Source organism: Mya arenaria, chromosome 1 (assembly GCF_026914265.1).
Source record: "Mya arenaria isolate MELC-2E11 chromosome 1, ASM2691426v1".
NCBI lineage: Eukaryota > Metazoa > Mollusca > Bivalvia > Myida > Myidae > Mya > Mya arenaria.
In genome coordinates this window covers 35,432,781-35,453,634 of record NC_069122.1, presented here as the reverse complement: position 1 = coordinate 35,453,634, position 20,854 = coordinate 35,432,781, and the positions used below count along the sequence as shown (strand labels likewise).

General features: G+C 34.8%; 1 protein-coding gene across 1 annotated transcript in view; it reads left to right on the top strand.

The window, feature by feature from the left end:
• LOC128238870 (uncharacterized) overlaps positions 1 to 19,041 on the top strand; it is a 41,096-nt gene extending 22,055 nt beyond the window's left edge. The window contains exons 12-21 of the mRNA XM_052955169.1: positions 3,262 to 3,517; positions 5,218 to 5,366; positions 8,380 to 8,476; positions 9,236 to 9,435; positions 10,067 to 10,193; positions 10,658 to 10,723; positions 11,232 to 11,316; positions 12,557 to 12,761; positions 16,419 to 16,554; positions 18,357 to 19,041. Coding sequence (XP_052811129.1) covers positions 3,262 to 3,517; positions 5,218 to 5,366; positions 8,380 to 8,476; positions 9,236 to 9,435; positions 10,067 to 10,193; positions 10,658 to 10,723; positions 11,232 to 11,316; positions 12,557 to 12,761; positions 16,419 to 16,554; positions 18,357 to 18,502 — 1,467 coding nt within the window. The 3' untranslated portion in view covers positions 18,503 to 19,041. The remainder of the gene's footprint in view (positions 1 to 3,261; positions 3,518 to 5,217; positions 5,367 to 8,379; positions 8,477 to 9,235; positions 9,436 to 10,066; positions 10,194 to 10,657; positions 10,724 to 11,231; positions 11,317 to 12,556; positions 12,762 to 16,418; positions 16,555 to 18,356) is intronic.
• The last annotated feature ends 1,813 nt before the right edge of the window (positions 19,042 to 20,854 follow it).

The window sequence follows — 20,854 nt, the reverse complement described above, 5'->3', positions numbered from 1 at the left end:
TATAATTGCCGGGGGATGTGCGCTCCCCCTTCTTGTATATAGGTACGATTATTGATTCACACCATTGATCTGGGAACTGCCCCTCCGTAAATAATTTGTTAAAAATTGTCCGTATAATCGGTAAAATTAAATCAATTGAATGAATATAGAACTCTTGGATTAATAAATCATTTCCACCGCTTTTACCCCGTTTTAGGTTTTTTACTGCCTGTAATATTTCATCATCAGTAATTTCATCATTAAACAAAGTATCTGCTATATCATTGCTGAACTCAAGATTGGTTGGTTCATGCAAGACATTTTCTTCATTTATATTACTTTTAAATAGGTTTTCAAAGTGCTCTTCACATTGTTGTATTGATATTGGGTTGTCATACGTTTAAGTTTTACCCAAAAGTACTTTTGATCATCGCATGTCGATATAAGTTCATCTAATTATTTATCATAGAATGTTGGTTTTTTCTTGTCGCATGTATTTCTAAGCGCCCGTTTTGCCTTAAGTATTTATTTAGATTTGCAATTATGTTATTTCTTCTGAATAATCGCAATGCTTTATTTTTAAGGTATTTCATGGATACACATTGTTTAGTATTTCGTTTAACAAGCTTTTTTGCACAAACCTCGCAGCATCTTTTAAGATCAGCATTAAAATCGTTTATTTCCCTAGATATGCTTTTATTCCCGTTATTAATTTCATGTTTATATTGTTGGGTATAATCTTGATAAAAGCAATTTGTAATCTGATTTCTAAATTTTAATGTGTTACCCTCACTAAAGTTGAACTTCTTAAATGTTGAAGAGTCTATGTTGACCTCTTGTATATATGCCTCACCTTTAAATGAGAACATCAGCGGCATATGGGCTGAATTACTCTTTTCACTTATATAGAAATTGCTAATAGTGTTAAAAATATCGTCAGAACAAATAACGTATTATATCACTGCATCCATTTGGACCAATGTATGCGTAATCTCCCTTGAAATTATCAGCAAACAGTCTACCGTTGATTATCTTTAAACCAAACGTTTTGCAAAATTCTATCAATTTAAGGCCAAAGTAATTAGTCTTTGAATCTAGTGAAGATCTAGCAGGAATGTGTAAATCATCTAAAATATCTTCATATGGTTCTAAAATGTTAATATGTGGGTTAAAATTTAGTGTTTCTGTTAACGAACCAGTACGTGCATTTAAGTCTCCTGCAATAATGAAGTTATTACCAATGTCAATGTTATACTCGTAAAGAGTTTGTTCTAACATATCTATACCTTTGTAAATTTGCCGGGTAATAATTTGACTGCTCTGGTGGTAGGTATGCAAAACATATTATCATGTCAGTATTCCTATTAATGACCGTTTGATCTATCTTTATAAATATAACAAAATCGCAAGTATCGAATATTCTTGATACATATTTTGAAACTCTCTGATTAATATATACCACAATACCTGACATTGCTCTACCAAACAAAAATCTTCTAATAGCTTTACAAAAAAGACAATCAAAATTTGTAAACAGTTTTGGTATGTTATCCTCTGATTCTATCCAGGTCTTTAAAAATGCAAAGATATCTAAGCTAACTAAAAACTTAAATGAATCGTTGTCAAAAACGTGTTATATTATAAATACGTATATCATGGTTTTTAAAAAAACTATTGATGCAAAGCATCTCAGGGCGGCGTGAAATACCTTAATACGGTGTAGTTTATACATATATTGTTAAGGACAATCGGATATTAATGAAACCATCATTGTGTAGTAAAATTGTTGTAATGAACTCAAATTACATACTTGTCCTATTTTCGTTTCCCTTATTTTGTATAAATAAAATAAACGTCCAAAATAAGTCGTCCGACGGAAATGAGGAACGCTGAGGGCGCTTTTTTAAGAATTGGCACAAATAACATTGTAGAAAAATAAGTGAAACTTTTGCTTTTTTACGATTATAAACAGTATGGCATAAATACAAAGAAAAGAGAAAGAAATAAGTAAGTTAAATTTAAAAAAAAAAACATACAAAAAGATATCATAAAAGAGAACAAAAACTCATATCGAAATCAAACTTAGAGATATGTGATTAATAGAGTGATGAAATATTAAAGTATTGTTAAAGTATCCGATGCACAATTAAGATTGTTGTTTTGTCGTACCATAAACCATCAGGCGTCATGTAACGTTTTGATGCCCGTTGACCGATATACTTTTGTATGGTATCATTCTAATGTTCTTGTATGTCGTCACTCTTCTCTATTTGTTTGAAGTATGTTCTGGTGTATCTTCATCATTTGTTTGAAGTATGTTCTGGTGTATCTTCATCATTTGTTAGAAGTATGCTCTGGTGTTGGTGTATCTTCATCATTTGTTTGAAGTACGTTCTGGTGTATCTTCATCATTTGTTTGAAGTACGTTCTGGTGTATCTTCATCATTTGTTAGAAGTATGCTCTGGTTCTGGTGTATCTTCATCATTTGTTTGACGTATGTTCTGGTGTATCTTCATCATTTGTTTGAAGTACGTTCTTGTGTATCTTCATCATTTATTTGAAGTATGTTCTGATGTATCTTCACCATTTGTTTAAAGTATGTTCTGGTGTATCTTCATTACTTATTTGAAGTATGTCTGGTGTATCTTCACCATTTGTTTAAAGTATGTTCTGGTGTATCTTCATTACTTATTTGAAGTATGTTCTGGTGTAACTTCACCATTTGTTTAAAGTATGTTCTGGTGTATCTTCATTACTTATTTCAAGTATGTTCTGGTGTATCTTCACCATTTGTTTAAAGTATGTTCTGGTGTATCTTCATTACTTATTTGAAGTATGTTCTGGTGTATTTTCACCATTTGTTTAAAGTATGTCCTGGTGTATCTTCATTACTTATTTGAAGTATGTTCTGGTGTATCTTCACCATTTGTTTAAAGTATGTTCTGGTGTATCTTCATCATTTATTTGAAGTATGTTCTGGTATATATTCATCATTTGTTTGAAGTATGTTCCTGTTTTTCTTCTCCTTTGTTTAAAGTAAAGTCTTGTATGTCGTCACTATTCTCTATTTGTTTGAAGTATGTTCCTGTATTTCTTCTCCTTTTGTTTGAAGTATGTTCTTGTATGTCGCCACTCTTCTCTATTTGTCTGATGTTTGTTCTTGTGTCTCTTTTTCATTTATTTGAAGGATTTTATTGTTTTTCTTCTTCATGGTTGAAAAAAAATGTATCTAATTATATTCAAAATTTCGTGTTTATGTGTTTATGCCTTTGTTATTTCAGCTCCTCCCAAGCCACAACAGTGCAGAACGCTACGTTCTCTTCTACCCGCCTAGTTTTGATAACTCCTATACCATGGTTGACCCAGTGGACGACCAGAGAGTTAGCTTTCTTACACCAGGTGGTCTTGAACAAAAAGGCGGGAGCACTGAAAATTATAATTATTTTGATAAAAAGAGGAGTCAGTTTAGTGGATTTACGGGGGATGCTTTTGAAATCATGTCCGATAATCCAATAGCTGTATATGGAGTTTTTCCAGGTACGAAAATGTCACAAATCTCGAATGCTAGATATTTAACGGACACGAATATTAGCGAGTTTCTCTAAAATATCCGAAACGAGAGTTGGGATACATGTTTTTTCACTCCAGACCATGTTAAATTTTGTTTCCATTCTGTTTCAAGGGAAACTCAATATTTAAAGCTTATACTGGCCGACATTCGAACAAGTTTACTTTTCAACATTGGCCATACAAGAACGTTAACTTGTTCCAGGTTCCCGACAGGAAAAAAAGAGAGTGTCACGGGAAAAAAATCATTTGTCAACAGTTAAATTGTGAAAATGAATGCTTAAACCCGATATAAATTGAACATTTATGAAAGTAACCATGTAATGTCAAAAAGGACATATTGCAGCATGGCAATCAGTCTCTTGAAAGAAAACAATAGTAAAATATTTAACATTTTGAACTTATTTGAGTGTAGGTATATACCGGGTTTTTATACTCCATTTTATAAATATGCCCGTGAGTTTGAATTGTTTATGTTTATTTTCCAAAGATCAAAGCATATCTGAAATACATATTCACTAACATTCTTAGAATTAAAAAAGGTAAACAAGTAAGATTAGTGCTTTAATATAAGTTACAGGAAACAATATGGGTATTGCAAGAAAAAGTCCAATTGTATAAATATGCTTATAAATACCCTGAAATCGCGTTCGAATACAAACAAAATATCGCCAGTGACAGACAAGTCTACTTGTATTACAAACATCAATTTCGCGTTTTCAGCATTTACATCCCTTTTTAGAATATAAACTTATCAAACAGAACAGATATACTATACAAAAGACGACTGTGTTACAACTGTCATCAAATAGTAGTCCCTTACATCTGCTTTTTACCCGCAACGACGCGTAGTAATTTTAGTAACATGTTGATGACAAATAGTTCTCCAAATCACGTTTTTAAAGATTATTTATTGACATTCGGTAATTAAAATTTAAATATATATTTGATTTCGCACTAAAGAAATGAAAAACGGCGTGTTATGGTCGTGACTCTTCTGGCGTTTGGGGTTCTAGACAGATTGTCTGCCACATTCACATGAAATGCCTGATCAGTTCCTGACCGGTGTGCAAGAAATCCAGGTCCGGCGTGGTGGATATCATTTGCTTGAAGAATTTAAGGCTAAAGCTTAAGGTTATCTATGTGTTTGATAGTCAAAAATCACCCTGTCAATATATAAATAGCTTGTGTTATTTTATATATAATATTATAATATATATATTATATTGAACGTTAACCACATGTAAATAAGTGCTATGTAAACTTAACATTTTGTCGCTCGTTCTGTTCTGACATTCAATTGTGATACTAATTATGCAAACATTGAGCGTATGTGTCGTGCCCAAAATGCCTATGAAGGCATTAGCCGGATTCAGTTATCCAATCACTTACTTTCTGATCTCCTTTTCCAATTGTGTGGGTCTTTAATGTGTAGTTGTATATGCCAATTATTTTGTAAAATACTTAAAATACCGGTTTGACAGATTAGCTGCATAATTAGGGTCATAATGCACCGATCAAATGAAACCACAGCTGGGGTCAGCTGGAAGATAAAACCACGGCACATTTCCCCTGCTATTTCCGTTATACCCTCGGACCTAGGGGGCGTGGCTACAATTGGCTGGTGCGTAAGCGATGCTAAACTGAGATGATATTATCCTTTTTTACAGACAATGATCCTGACAGCACTGAGGATAGAGCAACCTTCACTCTTCCGTCAATCTCTCAGTGGGGTGTTCGCCAGTATTTCTACGCTACTGAAGGGAGAAAATACGACCTATATTTTGTAGCGTACAAAACCGACATGGCAGAAATAAAGGTATATTATTGAGATATCGTCCTCTGAAAAAGCTATAACTACAGGTCAATTTAATTGAAATTTGATTGAAATTTAATTTTGATGTCAGAAGGCCGCATATAATGTTTCCATTCGTAGAAAGGTCATCTCTTGCTCAGTAAAAAGTTTTTTCTGTAAGTCACCAGAAATACAGAATATGTACATATATATCGTTAGCGATGTTATGTACCAGTATGTAAGGTTCATATACAACTATTTCAATTTCATGGAGTACTACCTAGCAATTTTATATGGGTCTGCCTTCGCAATTATTGAGTTTAGTCAATCTAGACGTCATTCAGTAGTACTAATATAAGCATGATGCCAGTTTGTTTTGAGTCATTGAAATATTGTGTCTATGTGAATTTTAACTTCTTAATGTGTTTTGAACTACAATGTAGTTCTTTGGAAGAGCGCCTATACCGCTTGTTCATGAAATATGGTGTTCAGCGAAATTGAAAACTTTTTTTTTTTCTTTTTCAAATTTTATTCAGCACGTACACTAAAACAACACTGTTATAATATCATAAAATGCACTAAATCATTAAATGATGCTGAAATATTTGGCAAAACTATTCAAACATCTGTTTGTGACTTTATGCTTTTTATAGTATGAGAATAGAATGAAAAAATCATTTTTAAAGATATGCATAATATCGACATGTTGTCGTCTATTATTGCTGATGAAAGATGCTCTATATATACTTTAACCTAGAGTGGCAAATATTAGGTTTAAATAAAAAATATTCAGGATTAGTTATATTATATCCAAGTATAGGGAAACAAACCCTTAACGCAGCTATTTAACATAAAACCACCATTTTTGGTTTAGAACGTTTCAGAATTTTATTTATAAAACGCATTTGACATAATGAAAAAATACGTAAGTCAATGCATTGAGTTAATTATTGTGTTTATGTGTGACATTCAATGTCGCTGCCCTATATAATCAAATTATTGGAGCTTAAAGTATCGTTTCAATCAATATTTTGGTTATGATATAAACCCCACTTTTTCCATAGTGGCTTATTAAAGGCGCTTAATGTGACACTCTTATTCAAAATCAATACATATGTGTACATGTTTAACAAACATAAATTTTGAGTGATAATCCTTTAATTAATTACTATATAAAACATATAGTATTAATTACTGATAACAAGATTATAATTGTGTATTTAAAAGCTGAAAACGCAGAAATATTAAATGATTGGTGAGTGCTAAAATATTTACTGTAATCTACTTACGTATCATAAGGTAGAAATACTGTGTTTTCTGTCTCTTTCTCTTAATTAAACTCGGTATCCTTCATAAGAACCATTGTTTTGACATTTATTCATCCTCTTAAGTATACTAAAACAATTGTATTAATTGTGGTAAATCGCATTTGGGTGTAAGAGTGCATCTTTAACTCATAAAACATTAAAATTCAATATAACATACAATAAAACATGAATCATCTCTTTATTTCCATAAGATGTAACAATGTAAGGCATATTTCACATTAGTGGAATCGCATTTTATGTTTATGGAAATGCATTTTATATATGAATTATGTGTAATCCTATGTAAAAAGGGGAATTTCGATGTTTTATGAGTTCAGGTCCTAGAAATCAAGCCACTGTCATATTTAGACTTAACTTCACAGACAGCAGTTGATTTTCACTGTAACATTTAGCAGATGCTTTGTGCATTTCATATGGAACAATGGTTGTTGCCTTAATTGACATGTCAATAGATTGTTGAATATACTAGCCATGGGGGAAATAAAGATGTTGAGTTGAGTTGAGTTGAGTTGGGGCATTAACTTTATTCCATTTCGCGGTCACGGATATTTCCATAATTAGTTTAGTCCGTTGAGTTTGAATTGCAAATCTGGCCCAATCTCGAAATTTCTTAAGTTTAAAAGGCTTAAGTAGCTTATTTCGATTAGCCAAATTACATACTTTAATTGAATAGTGATAGATGAAAAAAGTATAAAAACACATAAGCAGTAAATATCAAACAAACTTTTGAAAAACAAAAGTAGTGAGCTTAGCTTTATCCTGTCATATGTGACTTAAGACGTTTCGAGAAATTGGGGCTAGCTGTGGTATGCGTATATATTGTCAGAACCAGAAAGCATATCCAAAATATTCTTCCAAAAGTAAGATTAAAATTTGATCAGGAAACATTTTTTTACAATTCAAAGAACATTTTCTTAAAAGATATGTCCAGAATAAATCTATATTAAATGCTTAGAGATACTACTAATAGCCGTATTCGCACCAAACTCGTTAAAAATGCAAGTCCGTATTGATATATTTTTTATCTGAAGCTGAGCCGGGCCCAACAATCACAAAATCACAAAAACACTAACGTCAAATCTCATTCTCAACTCATTTAACCACATAAATGCGAAGTATGATTAAAACTCTTGTAATTTTTTTACTCGTTTTGGTAGCGTATTTTCTGATAAAATGGATTGATAAAAACTTTTTGTCAATATAAATTATACTTCAAAGAAAATTAATTTTAGGGCAAACAATCATAATTGAGAAGATGTTAAAAACAATGAGTTGTTTGAGGATATTTTTAAACTTTATGAACTGTGGAATTTGTGGCAATTAATTGTTAATTAAGGCGTTTACTTTTTATAATATGTACACAAATTATATGGTTTCTTTTTGTATATTTATTTTTGCTGTAGATTTTATTTTATTTTGAAATTTGAACAAAGTTTTAATAAACATATTCTATGAGAGAATTCCCCCTTTCTAAGGTGTAATCATTTTTAAGACCATTTGATTTTATGTGGTAAGATGAGTTGAGATTAAGACTGAGATTTGACTGAAGTATTTTCTTGATTTGGGGCGATCTGAGGAAAGGATACATGACCATTCAAGAATACATGTGTAACAAACTGAAAAGTATCTGGAATACGAGTACAACAAACGTATACAATCTCACAATGATTATCTATTTGCTAGACCAAGATGAACATTAACTTTTTCAGTTGAAACTAGGGACCATAACAACAAGTTTTACTGGACCATCGTTGGGGGACGCAGCAAGCTTTTCCACTAATCGGGCGGACGTCCCAAGAGTTCAAGGTATTACAGTAAATGCATTATTTCTTGTTTAAAAGAGTAAACTGTTTTTCTTGAATTAGGACTGATTCTTATTTTTCATGCGTCCATGTAGTATGAACGCTATGTTGCGATTTTGCTAATTCTTCATTATTTTGCGCGACCGAGTGTTCATAGAAAAATAGAATCAATCCATAAATGTTATTTTGCACGTGTGGTCTGTCTGCGTTGCTTTGTACGTGTTTTCCCTCGTTGATTGTCTGCTAGGCCTCAGCCTAGCGCCTTTAAACGGGGTTTTCTAAAGTGATACTACTGGGCCTGTCCATGTCGTCTTCATAATATTGTTAACCTCACTGAACTATACGCTCTGGTATAGACTAGGCTCAGTATAATGTCCAGATGTAGTCTCCATAGTATTGTTAACCTCACTGAACTATACACTATGGTATAGACTACGCTCAGTATAATGTCCAGATATTACACTTGAATTTATTTTATATCGTGAAATATATAAATGTATACTGCGTTAACTACTGGAATCCAGCTTAGCTTAACGTCGTGTTATAACCACTATTTAATCAAATTAAAAATAAGATAACATCAACTGTTTCCCGTTTAGTACATATGTACAACAGACTCTAGCCAACGACCGCTCGAATACTTACACGAAGCTCCACTACCTGAACTAGCCAAGCGGGTTGTGTTTCCGTACACGTCCATACAGTGCGTTTTGCAAACGTCCTTCACTTGCGTTGCTAATTTAAAACATTTCATTACTTGTAGGTGAAACTGGGGTACGGTTTGAGTACTTTTTTCTGCTTGACTTTGAGGTGGAGGACACCGATGCGTTTGCCATTGAATCGGGTCTGGTTGAATTTCGATCAAGACGACCTTTCATGTTGATGATTATTGAGAAAGCCGCGGACGGCAAACTGAGGCAAGCGTATTCGCCGTGGGGTGTTAGGTACCCTACAACGAATCTTGTAAGTGAACTTGGATTATCATGCAATATAATGTTATATAATACAATACAAAACAAATACAATACAATACGATACGATACGATACGTCGCCTTAATATTTCTGACACTGCTTGATGTGTTGTAAACCGTAAAAGTATTTCCAGGTACTGTGTTGTAACATTTGATCTGGGGTGGTATTTTAAAACATCGTAAGTAAATTCTTTTCTTCAAGATTGAACTTAGTTTCTGAAATCATTTTCCTAAATGTTTTGTTGTCAAATTAAAGTGACTCGCTTAAAGTTTGTAAAATGCACTATTGTAACTACGAAATAAAGTGGGGCAAATCATGAGGAGTGTTAAAACAAGAGTACCAAAAGCTGGAACCCTTCAGCAAATGTTGATATTTGCTGAAATATCGTCTTTGAAGACCACACTTTTCATTAGCGTTTATAACGCGAGTGAAAATTAATTACGGCTGTGATTGGTTGATTGACATTAAAACGTGATGTTATCAAGGTACCCTTAACAGGTCATCACATCATCCGAAACTATTGTTAAAGTCCCGTCGGTCGTGTGGATCAGCCGGATGTTTTCTATTTTGTTCCTGACTTTTCACGATCAATAATGATATTTGTTCCGACATTTATTGTAGTGTACGCCGACTACGAGTGATCACACTTTTTCGCCTGCATTCGGTGCCTCTTTTAGCACAAAACCTGGTGATCTCCTGGATAACGATTGTGACGGTCTCGTCGATGAGGAGCTTAACAATGGAATAAGTATTACTGTGTGCATGTGTGTGTGCGTGTGCGTGCGTGTGCGTTTTTGCGCGTTTGTGCGTGTGCGTGCGAGTGACACAGTCAACAAAAACCAAACCAATGACCTAAAATGGTGTTAACATAGCATTACTTTTAATTATGCAATGAATTTAAGTGAATTGTATAAAATATAAATATCACCTTCACATAAAGATACATAGCATGTATAAATATAACTCTCGTACTATTGTTTTTATTAGTGGTATACTGTCATTGGTCAGTGTTCAGGCACATGTGAGAGACCGTAATATGTCCATGAGAAAATACATTGAATTAGTGTGAATACATCGAATAAATACATGCGTGTATGGTTGATTTAAAAATAGTTATACGTTATATCATAATGTTAGTTCATTAAAACCACTTTTGAATTATTTCGTTTAGAAAAGCCGTAGTATTTGATGTTTTGTGGTTGTTGTTTTCAGACGATGATGGTGCAATAAACGGCGACACAAATGTTGACGAAGATTTGGCTTTAGGGGAAATATATGGTAGATCTTTATTCACTTGTTTCGGTTACATATCGAAATATAGCATTTTCTGACATGCTGTGGTTTAACTAATCGGAATATTTACTAAACTTTTACCATTTTAAAGGTTATGGCATGTTTTATTTACCCCTATGCATTTTTATAATGATTTGCTGGATTAACGAACATGTATTTCATTCGAAAAGCATTTTGTTCGTAAAAAACACATAGAAAAATTCAAAGTCTTAGTAGTAAGAACAATAATGTGCACAAGGTGGACAACTCCTTTATCTTTCCGAATTTTCCCGACCATATCGAGGAAGTTCTTCAATATTGTCGGAAAACCGACAAAAATATTTCGGAAGGGGACCACATCGTTCCAGCACAAATCATACCATGAGAAAGATGGTTCTTTTCTTGGTTAATGTATATTGTTTTGATTTTAAGTGTGGAGCTTATAAAACAGTTTAAAAATGTAACAATATCATAGAATAAAAGTGACAATTATACTTGAACGATCTGATTTCAGAAAGAGGCATCGAAGTCGATAAGTTAGTGTTTGATGTTCTTGGTTCGTTTGGTTCTTCAAACATGGAGACGGTTATCAGCGGCGGGTAAGTTTTATTAAGGTTTCATAATTATAAAAACGTAAAACAAAAATATTGCAAACACAAAGACATTTTACACAGTTTAAGGCGGTACCTTACTACCAGTTGCGGGTTTGTTTGTCAAATTCACCACTTTAAAAAGCGTCAAAATACCCTCGAAATATGGCAAACGTTTGTTGAAAATGACGGTCATGTGATACGCTAAAACATCCCAGCATGCAATGCGATATTTTGGCGCTCTTTTTGCTCGGGAATTTGTAGCCACGTTGATATTCATTGAAAACACCTTTTATAAAGGCTAATATTTGTTATCTGTACACACATCAGATTATTTTAGTTTCGTTTAATTATTAAGTCAATGGAGTTTAACATTATAATTCATTAATTAACATTAATAGGTTTCTATTGTGCATCAGTCTATATTTTCCGCTTAAAATTAGTTATAGTTAGATGACATGAAGATAATTCTTTATGAATAAAAATGGGCGGAGTGAGCGTAGAAATCGAGTCCTTTTTGTCATTAAGGAATTCCTTCATGTCATCTATATGACTTAGACTAAAACCTCAGTGGTTGATACATTGACTACGCAAAATCTGTGACAGCGAGTTTGTATTGGATGAGTGGCAGTAGGCGGACATTAAAACACCCGCGAAAGGTGAAATTCATAATGATTTATTTAAATCTAGTACTTGATTCTTGCCTATATGCAATTCCATTGGCTTCAAATGTAGGGTGTATTCTAATGGTTCTTAAAGGAAGAGCGTCGACAGTGTTTAACTTACCACGACTTTCAATGAACAGTCTGACATTGCTGTTTTCAGTCTTCGGACTGCAGGGCAGTTGAAAACAGATTAAACACAAAGAAGACAGGACTGTTAACGTTGTTTTATGTTGTATACTGGGTCGGATGCAGCTTTTTTTTAAATTGAGTAGAGCTGAGTTGGATAAGTGGGTCCGACGGATCTCCCTTCCATAATTAAAAGTTTGCCCTTTTTTCGCCAATGGAATCGCTGTATTGCGTTTAAAATTGGAATACCATTTCCCATATAGTACCAAGATGCCTTAAAATGGAGAGGATAAGTCAGTTATGTTTCCTGTATGCGGTGTATATGATCATCTCGATTACGTACGTAACAAATATGTCGAAGCGCTACAGTTGCAAAGTAGGAACGATAACTTATACGAATCCATATACCTGACTTTATATCTATGTTCAAGATAAACACGTCTTTGTTATTTTTACAGTTGCAATACTGAAGCTGAAATATTCAGCGACATTGGCACCTTCTCCCACAACACCGATCTGAGTAGTCTGTTTGATGATTACTGGGTGCTGGATTCGGAAACATTTGACGCTTTCAAGATCACGTCAGAGTCGGACGTGTATTTTCAAGTTGAATACGACGTGTGTTATGATGGCGATTTGGAGACAACTTGCGCTAACCCTACGGTAAGATAAATATTCATTAAGATAATGGAAAATACACTAGTTTAATATCCTGTACATGCATTCAAATTTTAACGACAGGGAATCGAAAACGACCACGATTGCATTGAAAGCGCTGACGGAGGCTTTCAATGCTAGTAGGGTTGCATTGAAAACGTCGTTGGAGTATTCATAACGACGACGGTTGCATTGAAAACGCCTACGAGGGCATTCATAACGTCGACGGTTGCATTGAAAACGCCGACGGGGGCAGTCATAACGACGACGGTTGCATTAAAAATGCCGACGGAGGCATTAATAGCGACGTTTGCATTCATTACGACGAAAGATGCATTGAAAACGCCGACAAGGGCATTCATCACGACGACGGATGCATCGAAAACTCCAACGGGGGCATTCATAACGACGACGGTTGCATTAAATACGTCGAGGGGGTCATTCATCACGACGACGGATGCATCGAAAACGCCGACAGGGCAATTACAACGACGACGGTTGCATTGAAAACGCCGACAGAGGCATTCATAACGACGTGGATTGGATTGAAAACGCCGACGGGGGCATTCATTACGACGAAAGATGCATTGAAAACGCCGACAAGGGCATTCATCACGACGACGGATGCATCGAAAACTCCAACGGGGGCATTCATAACGACGACGGTTGCATTAAATACGTCGAGGGGGTCATTCATCACGACGACGGATGCATCGAAAACGCCGACAGGGCAATTACAACGACGACGGTTGCATTGAAAACGCCGACAGAGGCATTCATAACGACGTGGATTGGATTGAAAACGCCGACGGGGGCATTTGGAGCGATGACGGTTCCTTGAAACCGTAATAACAACGATGAATGCATTGAAAACGCCGTCAGAGACATTCATAACGACGACGGTTCATTTAAAACGCCGAAGGGGGCATTTTTAACGATGACAGTTGCATTGAAAATGCCGACGGGGAAATTATAACGACGATGAATGCATTGAAAACGCCGACTAGGGCATTCATAACGACGACGGTTCATTGAAAACGCCGAAGGGGGCATTCATAACGATCACGGTTGCATTGAAAATGCCGACGGGGCAATTATAACGAGGATGAATGCATTGAATACGCCGACGGGGGCATTCATTACGACGACGGTTGCATTGATAACGCCGACGGTGGCATTCATAGCGACGCCGACGAGAATGTAACCGACGATGACCAAAACATTCTTCCAATGTCATTTTTTTTTAGGAAAACACTTTCAACCCTTTGAATCCCTGGCCAGGGCGTTGCCCTGATCCTAACTTCGTTTGATATATTGTTGCGTCTTTTTAAATGAACGTTCACCAATGAAAAAAATATGTTGATCCTTTTTCTAATGTCATGTGCATTTATGAAATGTAAACATACCTAATACAATACAACACAATGAAAATGCTGCAACTCATAAATGAGGAAATATAAACGTGATTTCATTGTTTTGTTTTGTATAACACTTGTGCGTAGTGTAACGTGCCGGGGCTAATGGTTATATATCAGACTTTCCTCTTTGGCTATTTGCCAAATAATTTACTTTAATAATTATTTAAAATGATTGGATAGTGAAAATAATAATCGTTCAATCAATGATTAATCAACAACGATTGGAATATTAATTTATCTTCCTTTTTTATATCCCTAGCTTTCCATTTAAAAATGTTCTTATGGTATTATTTCAATGTAAGGTAAGGAGGTTTGAGTTTATTTCCATGGCTTCTATTGTTAAGGAGGTGATTTTCTATTATTACTCTATGGTTCACAGTTTCATCGATAAAAAAAATATTAGTGATGGGCAATCGGCTTGGATTCTCATAATCGATAAATCGGAGACCCTGATCGATCCGATTAATCGGTTGTAATCGGACAGTATCACAAAAGCATCATTTTCTGATATATATCAATAAGGACCTTAGTTTTCATGTATATTTCATTTCTAATGCTTCAGTCGGAAAACAGATATGATTTCTGGCACATTGAATAAGTCTAAAAATTAATATTCCAAGGTTTATGAAGTAAGGGAACATTTATGGTGAGGTTTACTTAGGTTGACTGTTATTTATAAAATTATACATTGTTGACATTGGCTTTTGGATGATAATTTTCCTCAGTGCGAAGAATAATTTCCCGAGGGTAATTATTCTTCACTAGGGCAATTATCAACTTAAAGCGATGGTCAGCCATGTCTTATCCTGTATAATACATATGTTTTGTCATTTGTCGATGACTTGAACTGGTTCTGAAAATTAAATTGAAAAAGATGAGACATAACAAATTGATTTTGGATGGTATTAGCTATTAAAAATAATGAGTTATCGGAAATGAAAACAGCAAACCTTTTTTTCACGTATTTTCGGAATAAGACGGCAAATATTTCGAACCTTCAAATATTTCTTGTTTTTACATCGAGTGATTTTGACGTTCATTTCAATATGTGAGCACAGCTAGGTTCGATCAAGCCTAGTTTCATAAGAATCTGGGCTTGAATGACTCTAACAATTTCGCTGGAATAATTTGCACTTTACCAGCACCTGGACGACCGATTGCCAGGGTAATCAAATGATTTTGATCGGGGTCGCTGTCTGCCATCAAAAAGCGATTTGAACGCAAAGAAAAACTAAGGGAAAGTACTGTTAAAACTCAAAGTAGCGGTTACATTGTATTAAACTTCCCTAAGTTACTTCTACTAGATTCAAGCAAACTTTTTGTTTCGATTATTCGATTAAGGAACGATGAGGTCGCCGATCGCCGAGTTACGAATGTCTGCCGATATAATCGATTATGGGCGATCATCGGCCCATCACTTATAAATATAGATAGTTCTGTATAAATCCCTAGGAAATTAACATGTATATATGCCGCTAGGACAAATAGTGTTTAGTCCCTATTAGAGACAAAAAATAGATATATTACACCTTGTTTTACCAATTTGGTTTACTTGCAGAAGTCAGCATAAAGATCAATAAAACCCGCTGGTTTGCTGTATTTATATTCACGATATCACGTGACCACATTGGACGGTCCTAACCACTTGGAGTAGTCGATTTTTAACATTAAGTTCCTTACGTCTTTTCCATAGGGGGTCAGCTCATATTTTCATAATTTCAGAAAACAACACTTATATTATAAATCGCTGTTTGCATCAAGATTATTATTATTCAACCATCTTATTTCAATTGACTAACATGTTGTGTAATTAGCTGTTGTTTTCATAGATAAATTCACTAATTCCATACCCATATTAAAATTTAAGCATTGGGAACATATCAAAGATATAGTTGTTTATGAATACTAACTATTTTCTATTTCCTCTTATTCTTTTAAGGTTTATTTGCTAATGAAAAATATTACTTTAAGACGATCGAAAAACAAGAGGTTTTCTAACTATTCAAAACGAAAGTGAAATTATATAACGGCAAAATCCTATGCCTTACTGTAAAAGAAGCAGACAACAGTTTAATGACCTATCACACGGCCAAATTTCGCTACAGTAGTATTAAATAAAACTTTGTATGTAAGATTGTATATTTGAAAGTAGGTAGATAAGACAGGCAACGTTTTGTTTTTTTGAGAACTGTAAATGGTAACACCCTTATTGCAAGTCGTAAATAATGCTGTATGATATTTATAGTGCCGGAAACGTCGGTCATCGGACAGAAAGAAGGAAGGCTCCGGGAGGAGGGCTATAACAAGTTTGAAGTTACATCGGAATGATTCGACTGAAATTAAAGACGCGATTCGAGAGGAAAAGCCGGAATATGAGAAGGGTAAAATTACATATTGTTCAGGCTTAATTAAATGTCAGGCTTCTGGGCTTGTCCCTGTAGTTTCTATGGTTACATCGTTAAATATACATGTATTGAAAGAGACATATGCCACACTATGCCGGGTTTCCAGCGTTCCTACTCTTTCCTACTGATTTTTACTTTTTATAAATGCCTTCTTTTGTCCTACTTCTTCACAATCGCTTCTATTATTTCAACTCTTTTCTGTCCAGTAAGCTCTATTTTCGTTGAATTATATTTTCCGAAGTTACCACATGAGGCAAAAGCGCCTCAAAACCAGCTTGAGTTTGCGTACTCGCTATACAATGTTCAATACCTTTAAACTGTCATCAACAGCTTAATTATATCACAGTTTTAATGAAATAGGTCTAAGACATGTTCGGAACATGTTAGTTGTTTTATAAAATGTTCTTTAAGTGATGTAAATAAATCATACTGTGTATAACTCACTTATATTCATGTTCGAGTTTCGTATTATAAACTACATTCTCCTACTGCTTTGTCAAAATTTCATACCTTTTGCCTAATTTCCAATTGGATTTTGCTAGAAACCTCATCTATGGTAAAAAAAAAAACTATAACCAACAAATATGTTTGCTTACTTTTTTCAACTTAATTTACATTCGATGAAATTTAGACCGTTTCGATATATAGCTATCAAATAAATAAATGCCAGTCAAATTCAAGATAGGAATTTCGTAATAACTTAACTGATTGGTTTTACCCATGGACCAGATGTGCCGTATTCATAAAGCTTTAGAGTGAAAAAAGTTTAACTTATAAAACGATTATGGAAAAGTGATGAAACTTGGTGTGTAGGTAGTTCATTTGAAGAGCTAGATTGTGATTGCTTTTGAGATGTGTGGGTTCAAGGTAAAGCTCATGGCTACTTAAAATAGAAAAAAACGGTTTCCGCCCATTTACTTTTGTAAGGATTGATGAATAGTGATGAAACTTGGTGAGTAGGAAGATTATGTATAGAGCTAGCTTAGAACAAAAACTTTAGTTACAATTGATAGAAAGTGATAAAGTTTGTCGTGTATAAACATTGTGTAAAGAACTAGTTAGAGATTACACTTTTAGGAGTCAACGTCAAGGTTAAGTAGAAAAAATGGTTTCTGACCAATGAATAAAGGTAGGATTGGAGTGAAGTTAATGAACTTGGTGTATAGGTAGCTTACGTGTTTTTTGGTGTAAACACTTTTGTTAGTTTTCGTGAAATTCAACTTTAGAGCATAATGCATTTAAGTCGAAAAGTTTCACTTAGACGTGTTATGAATACAGCCGGAGATGCACATGTTGATCAGGCAGGACAACTACACTTACAACTTATATTTTGTGATTTGTGGTGGCTGTACCCCGTACTTCGCAACCAGTGTCGCTATGTACTGTATGATCCTTCTGAGTCGTTGGTTATGTCTCAATGACCCTTGGAAATAGGTGTTAGTGGATTTTGACAGTGTTTTGACGGAATGATTTATATTTTAAAACTTTGAATGTAGTCTGTGGTCGATATGTGGTGTTTTTATTTATGTTTGTGGTGTTTGTATTTATGTTTGTGGTGTTTATACGTTTACAGTCGTTTTTGCCCTTGCTTTGTGCTTCTAAACAGGTATATTTTTATTTTTTCTACTACTTTTTTCCCTGTAGTTTTCACTGTATGTTGGATGTAGTTCATCCTTCTGGAGTATCGTCACTCCAGAATATGTTTAATATGGTAACACTTTGTTCGCCTTTTAATTTACGAATATGGGCTACATTATCATATAACTTAAATATTTTAGATGACATCATCTTTGGACATCCCTGCTTCTCAAGTGTTGAATTCTGGACTCGAGTTGGAGGACTATTGGCTATCATTCTGATGGAAGCATCAATGATTGGTGGAATGCTGGCTTATAAACGCCGAGTTTTAAATAGTTTTAAATAAAATGCTCCCATCAATTGACAAACATTCTCCTATTATAAATAATCAGATTTGTGTACTCATTCCAATATCTTAGGCAATTTAGCGACATTGAAATGTTTTGTATTTGTTAACGTTTAGTTTGTCATGTTTTTTAAGTGGTATGTTTTATGAAAATCTTATAATGCATGAAAGGTTAATATTGAGACTTCATTTACAATGAGTGAATTCCTTATCAAATTGTCCTTTTAATTGGATAAAACACATCGAAGGATTTTACATACTATTAATCGAGGTCAGGTTTAACAAAATCCGGTAAGTTTTGATGACATTTTAATAAATAATTGATTTATCATTAAAAAGTTCTGCATGTTGAAGTGTTGTTTCTTTGTTTTACCAGCTGTTTCGTAAGTTAAAACGAACATACCTTATTTTCAATTTTCTTACATTCGATGGCATTATTGTTTTATTCTACTACCGTTGAAACTCTGTTTAAAAGAAGGCATGCTATTGTGTTCCTGTTTCTCTGTTACAGTTGCGGTAACACAGTGCTAAATAATCTAGTTTTGTCAAATTATGTAAATTAAAAATGCAGGCCACATAAACGCCTATTCGTCATTTTTCCAAAAAGAAGTTGTTCCGTTAGAGCGTAACCCCCTCTCACCGTGCATACCGATTAGCCCTTGATTTAAACAGGGGCAGATCCAGGATTTGGTCTTAGGGGGGGGGGGGCGTAACTTTTTTGCCATTTGTTGGTTCTGCTCAAGCCTTATAGGACAGCTATTATGACTGTTTTTATTCTTTGTTTTTAAGTTATTGGACATTAAACAGCGTTGGAGCGAGCGAGAGAGAACAGTAAAGTACAAACACGATTTCGTCGATGAATAACTTAAGTGCATATACAAGTATATCTTTATTCTGATAGAGGATCTAGAAGTAGCATACGGCGAGGATATTTTCTGGCATACATATTTATTATCTGCTCTAAATCTAAGTTGATATCTCTATGAATAAACAGATCCTGTCCCATTGTACTTCTGTGAGCGTTTTTGATAAAACTCAAAGATGAATTTGATCTTTCAATACTTGCAGATTTAACTGATGTTAACATCATCAACGTTAGAATTTTCATAATGTTCGGGTACATAAAATGTTCGACTTTTCGTCTTTATTTCCCCAAGTCCGTTTCCAAAGCTGTAGCTCTTGCTGGAATGTTTCCGGCTGCGGCATGTCATCTTGGTAGTGATCTACTAGTGACCTGACGGAGTCTTCCGTTAATTTGTCGATGTTGTTGGGCAACAGACAGAGAGCCAAACATGCTTGACTAGTCATTGTATTAAATCGCATGTCCAGTTGTTGAATAAGTGAATCTACAAAGGGGTTAAAAATGACTCTAATAAAGTACTCTTCGGTATTGTTAGCTGGGACATTATTTCTCTGGGTCTGTCTGCCACACCGTCTGGGCATTTGGAGGCAATCGAGACCTGCTTTCTGTGCTGTTTTAGACGACTCTTGAAATATGATTTCAGCATCGGTATTTCTGGCAGCAGACACAGCTTTTTTGACAGTATTGACCATTTCATATGCCTCAATGATGTCCAGTGTTGAGCCCTGCAGTTTGCTGCTTAACCCAGTTACATATCCGAACATGTGTAAAACTGTCTGGAAGCACATTATAAAGCCCGAGTTAGTGATACGCTCCAAAAGGCCGTACGCATCAGTGGTCGCTTTTGTATCCCAGCCAGTTTCAGTTTGTCCAGTTGCCTCTAGACAGTCCACCATCGGTTCGTACATAGTGTGAAAGTCACGCAAAGTAGAAAAAAATTCTACCCATCTAGTTTCACAAAAAAACATGAAATTTCGATTTTGCAATTTGATCTGAGTTTGCCACATTATAATTGACATCGGCAATGGCTTCCTCTAACCGCCTACTTCGTTTTGGTGAGTATTTGAAAAATAAACCAAGTTGTTAAAGTGTATCAAGCATGAATTGAATTTCCTTAATTTTACAAGATTGGCACAATGCCAGATTAAGATCATGTCTTGAACAGTAATGGTAGTTTGCCTTTGGTGAGATCAACTTAAACTGTGCCGCGCATCCGGCCTGTTTTCCTGACATATTACCAGCCCCATCCATTGTTTGCGACCTACACAATTGAACATCAAGACCAGCGTCCGTCAAGGATTTCACAATTTTATCACATAGGAGGTAGGCGAAGATGTCATCTCCCTTGCTTGATTCGACGGAAATAAACGAAAGAAAATCTGATTCGTTAGCTCCGCCCATTCACCTTCGTTTCTTTCGGTGACATTTACCATATAAGGTATAGGCGAAATCGTCTATCCTTGTAATTCTGAACTTGTCAATTGACTTTT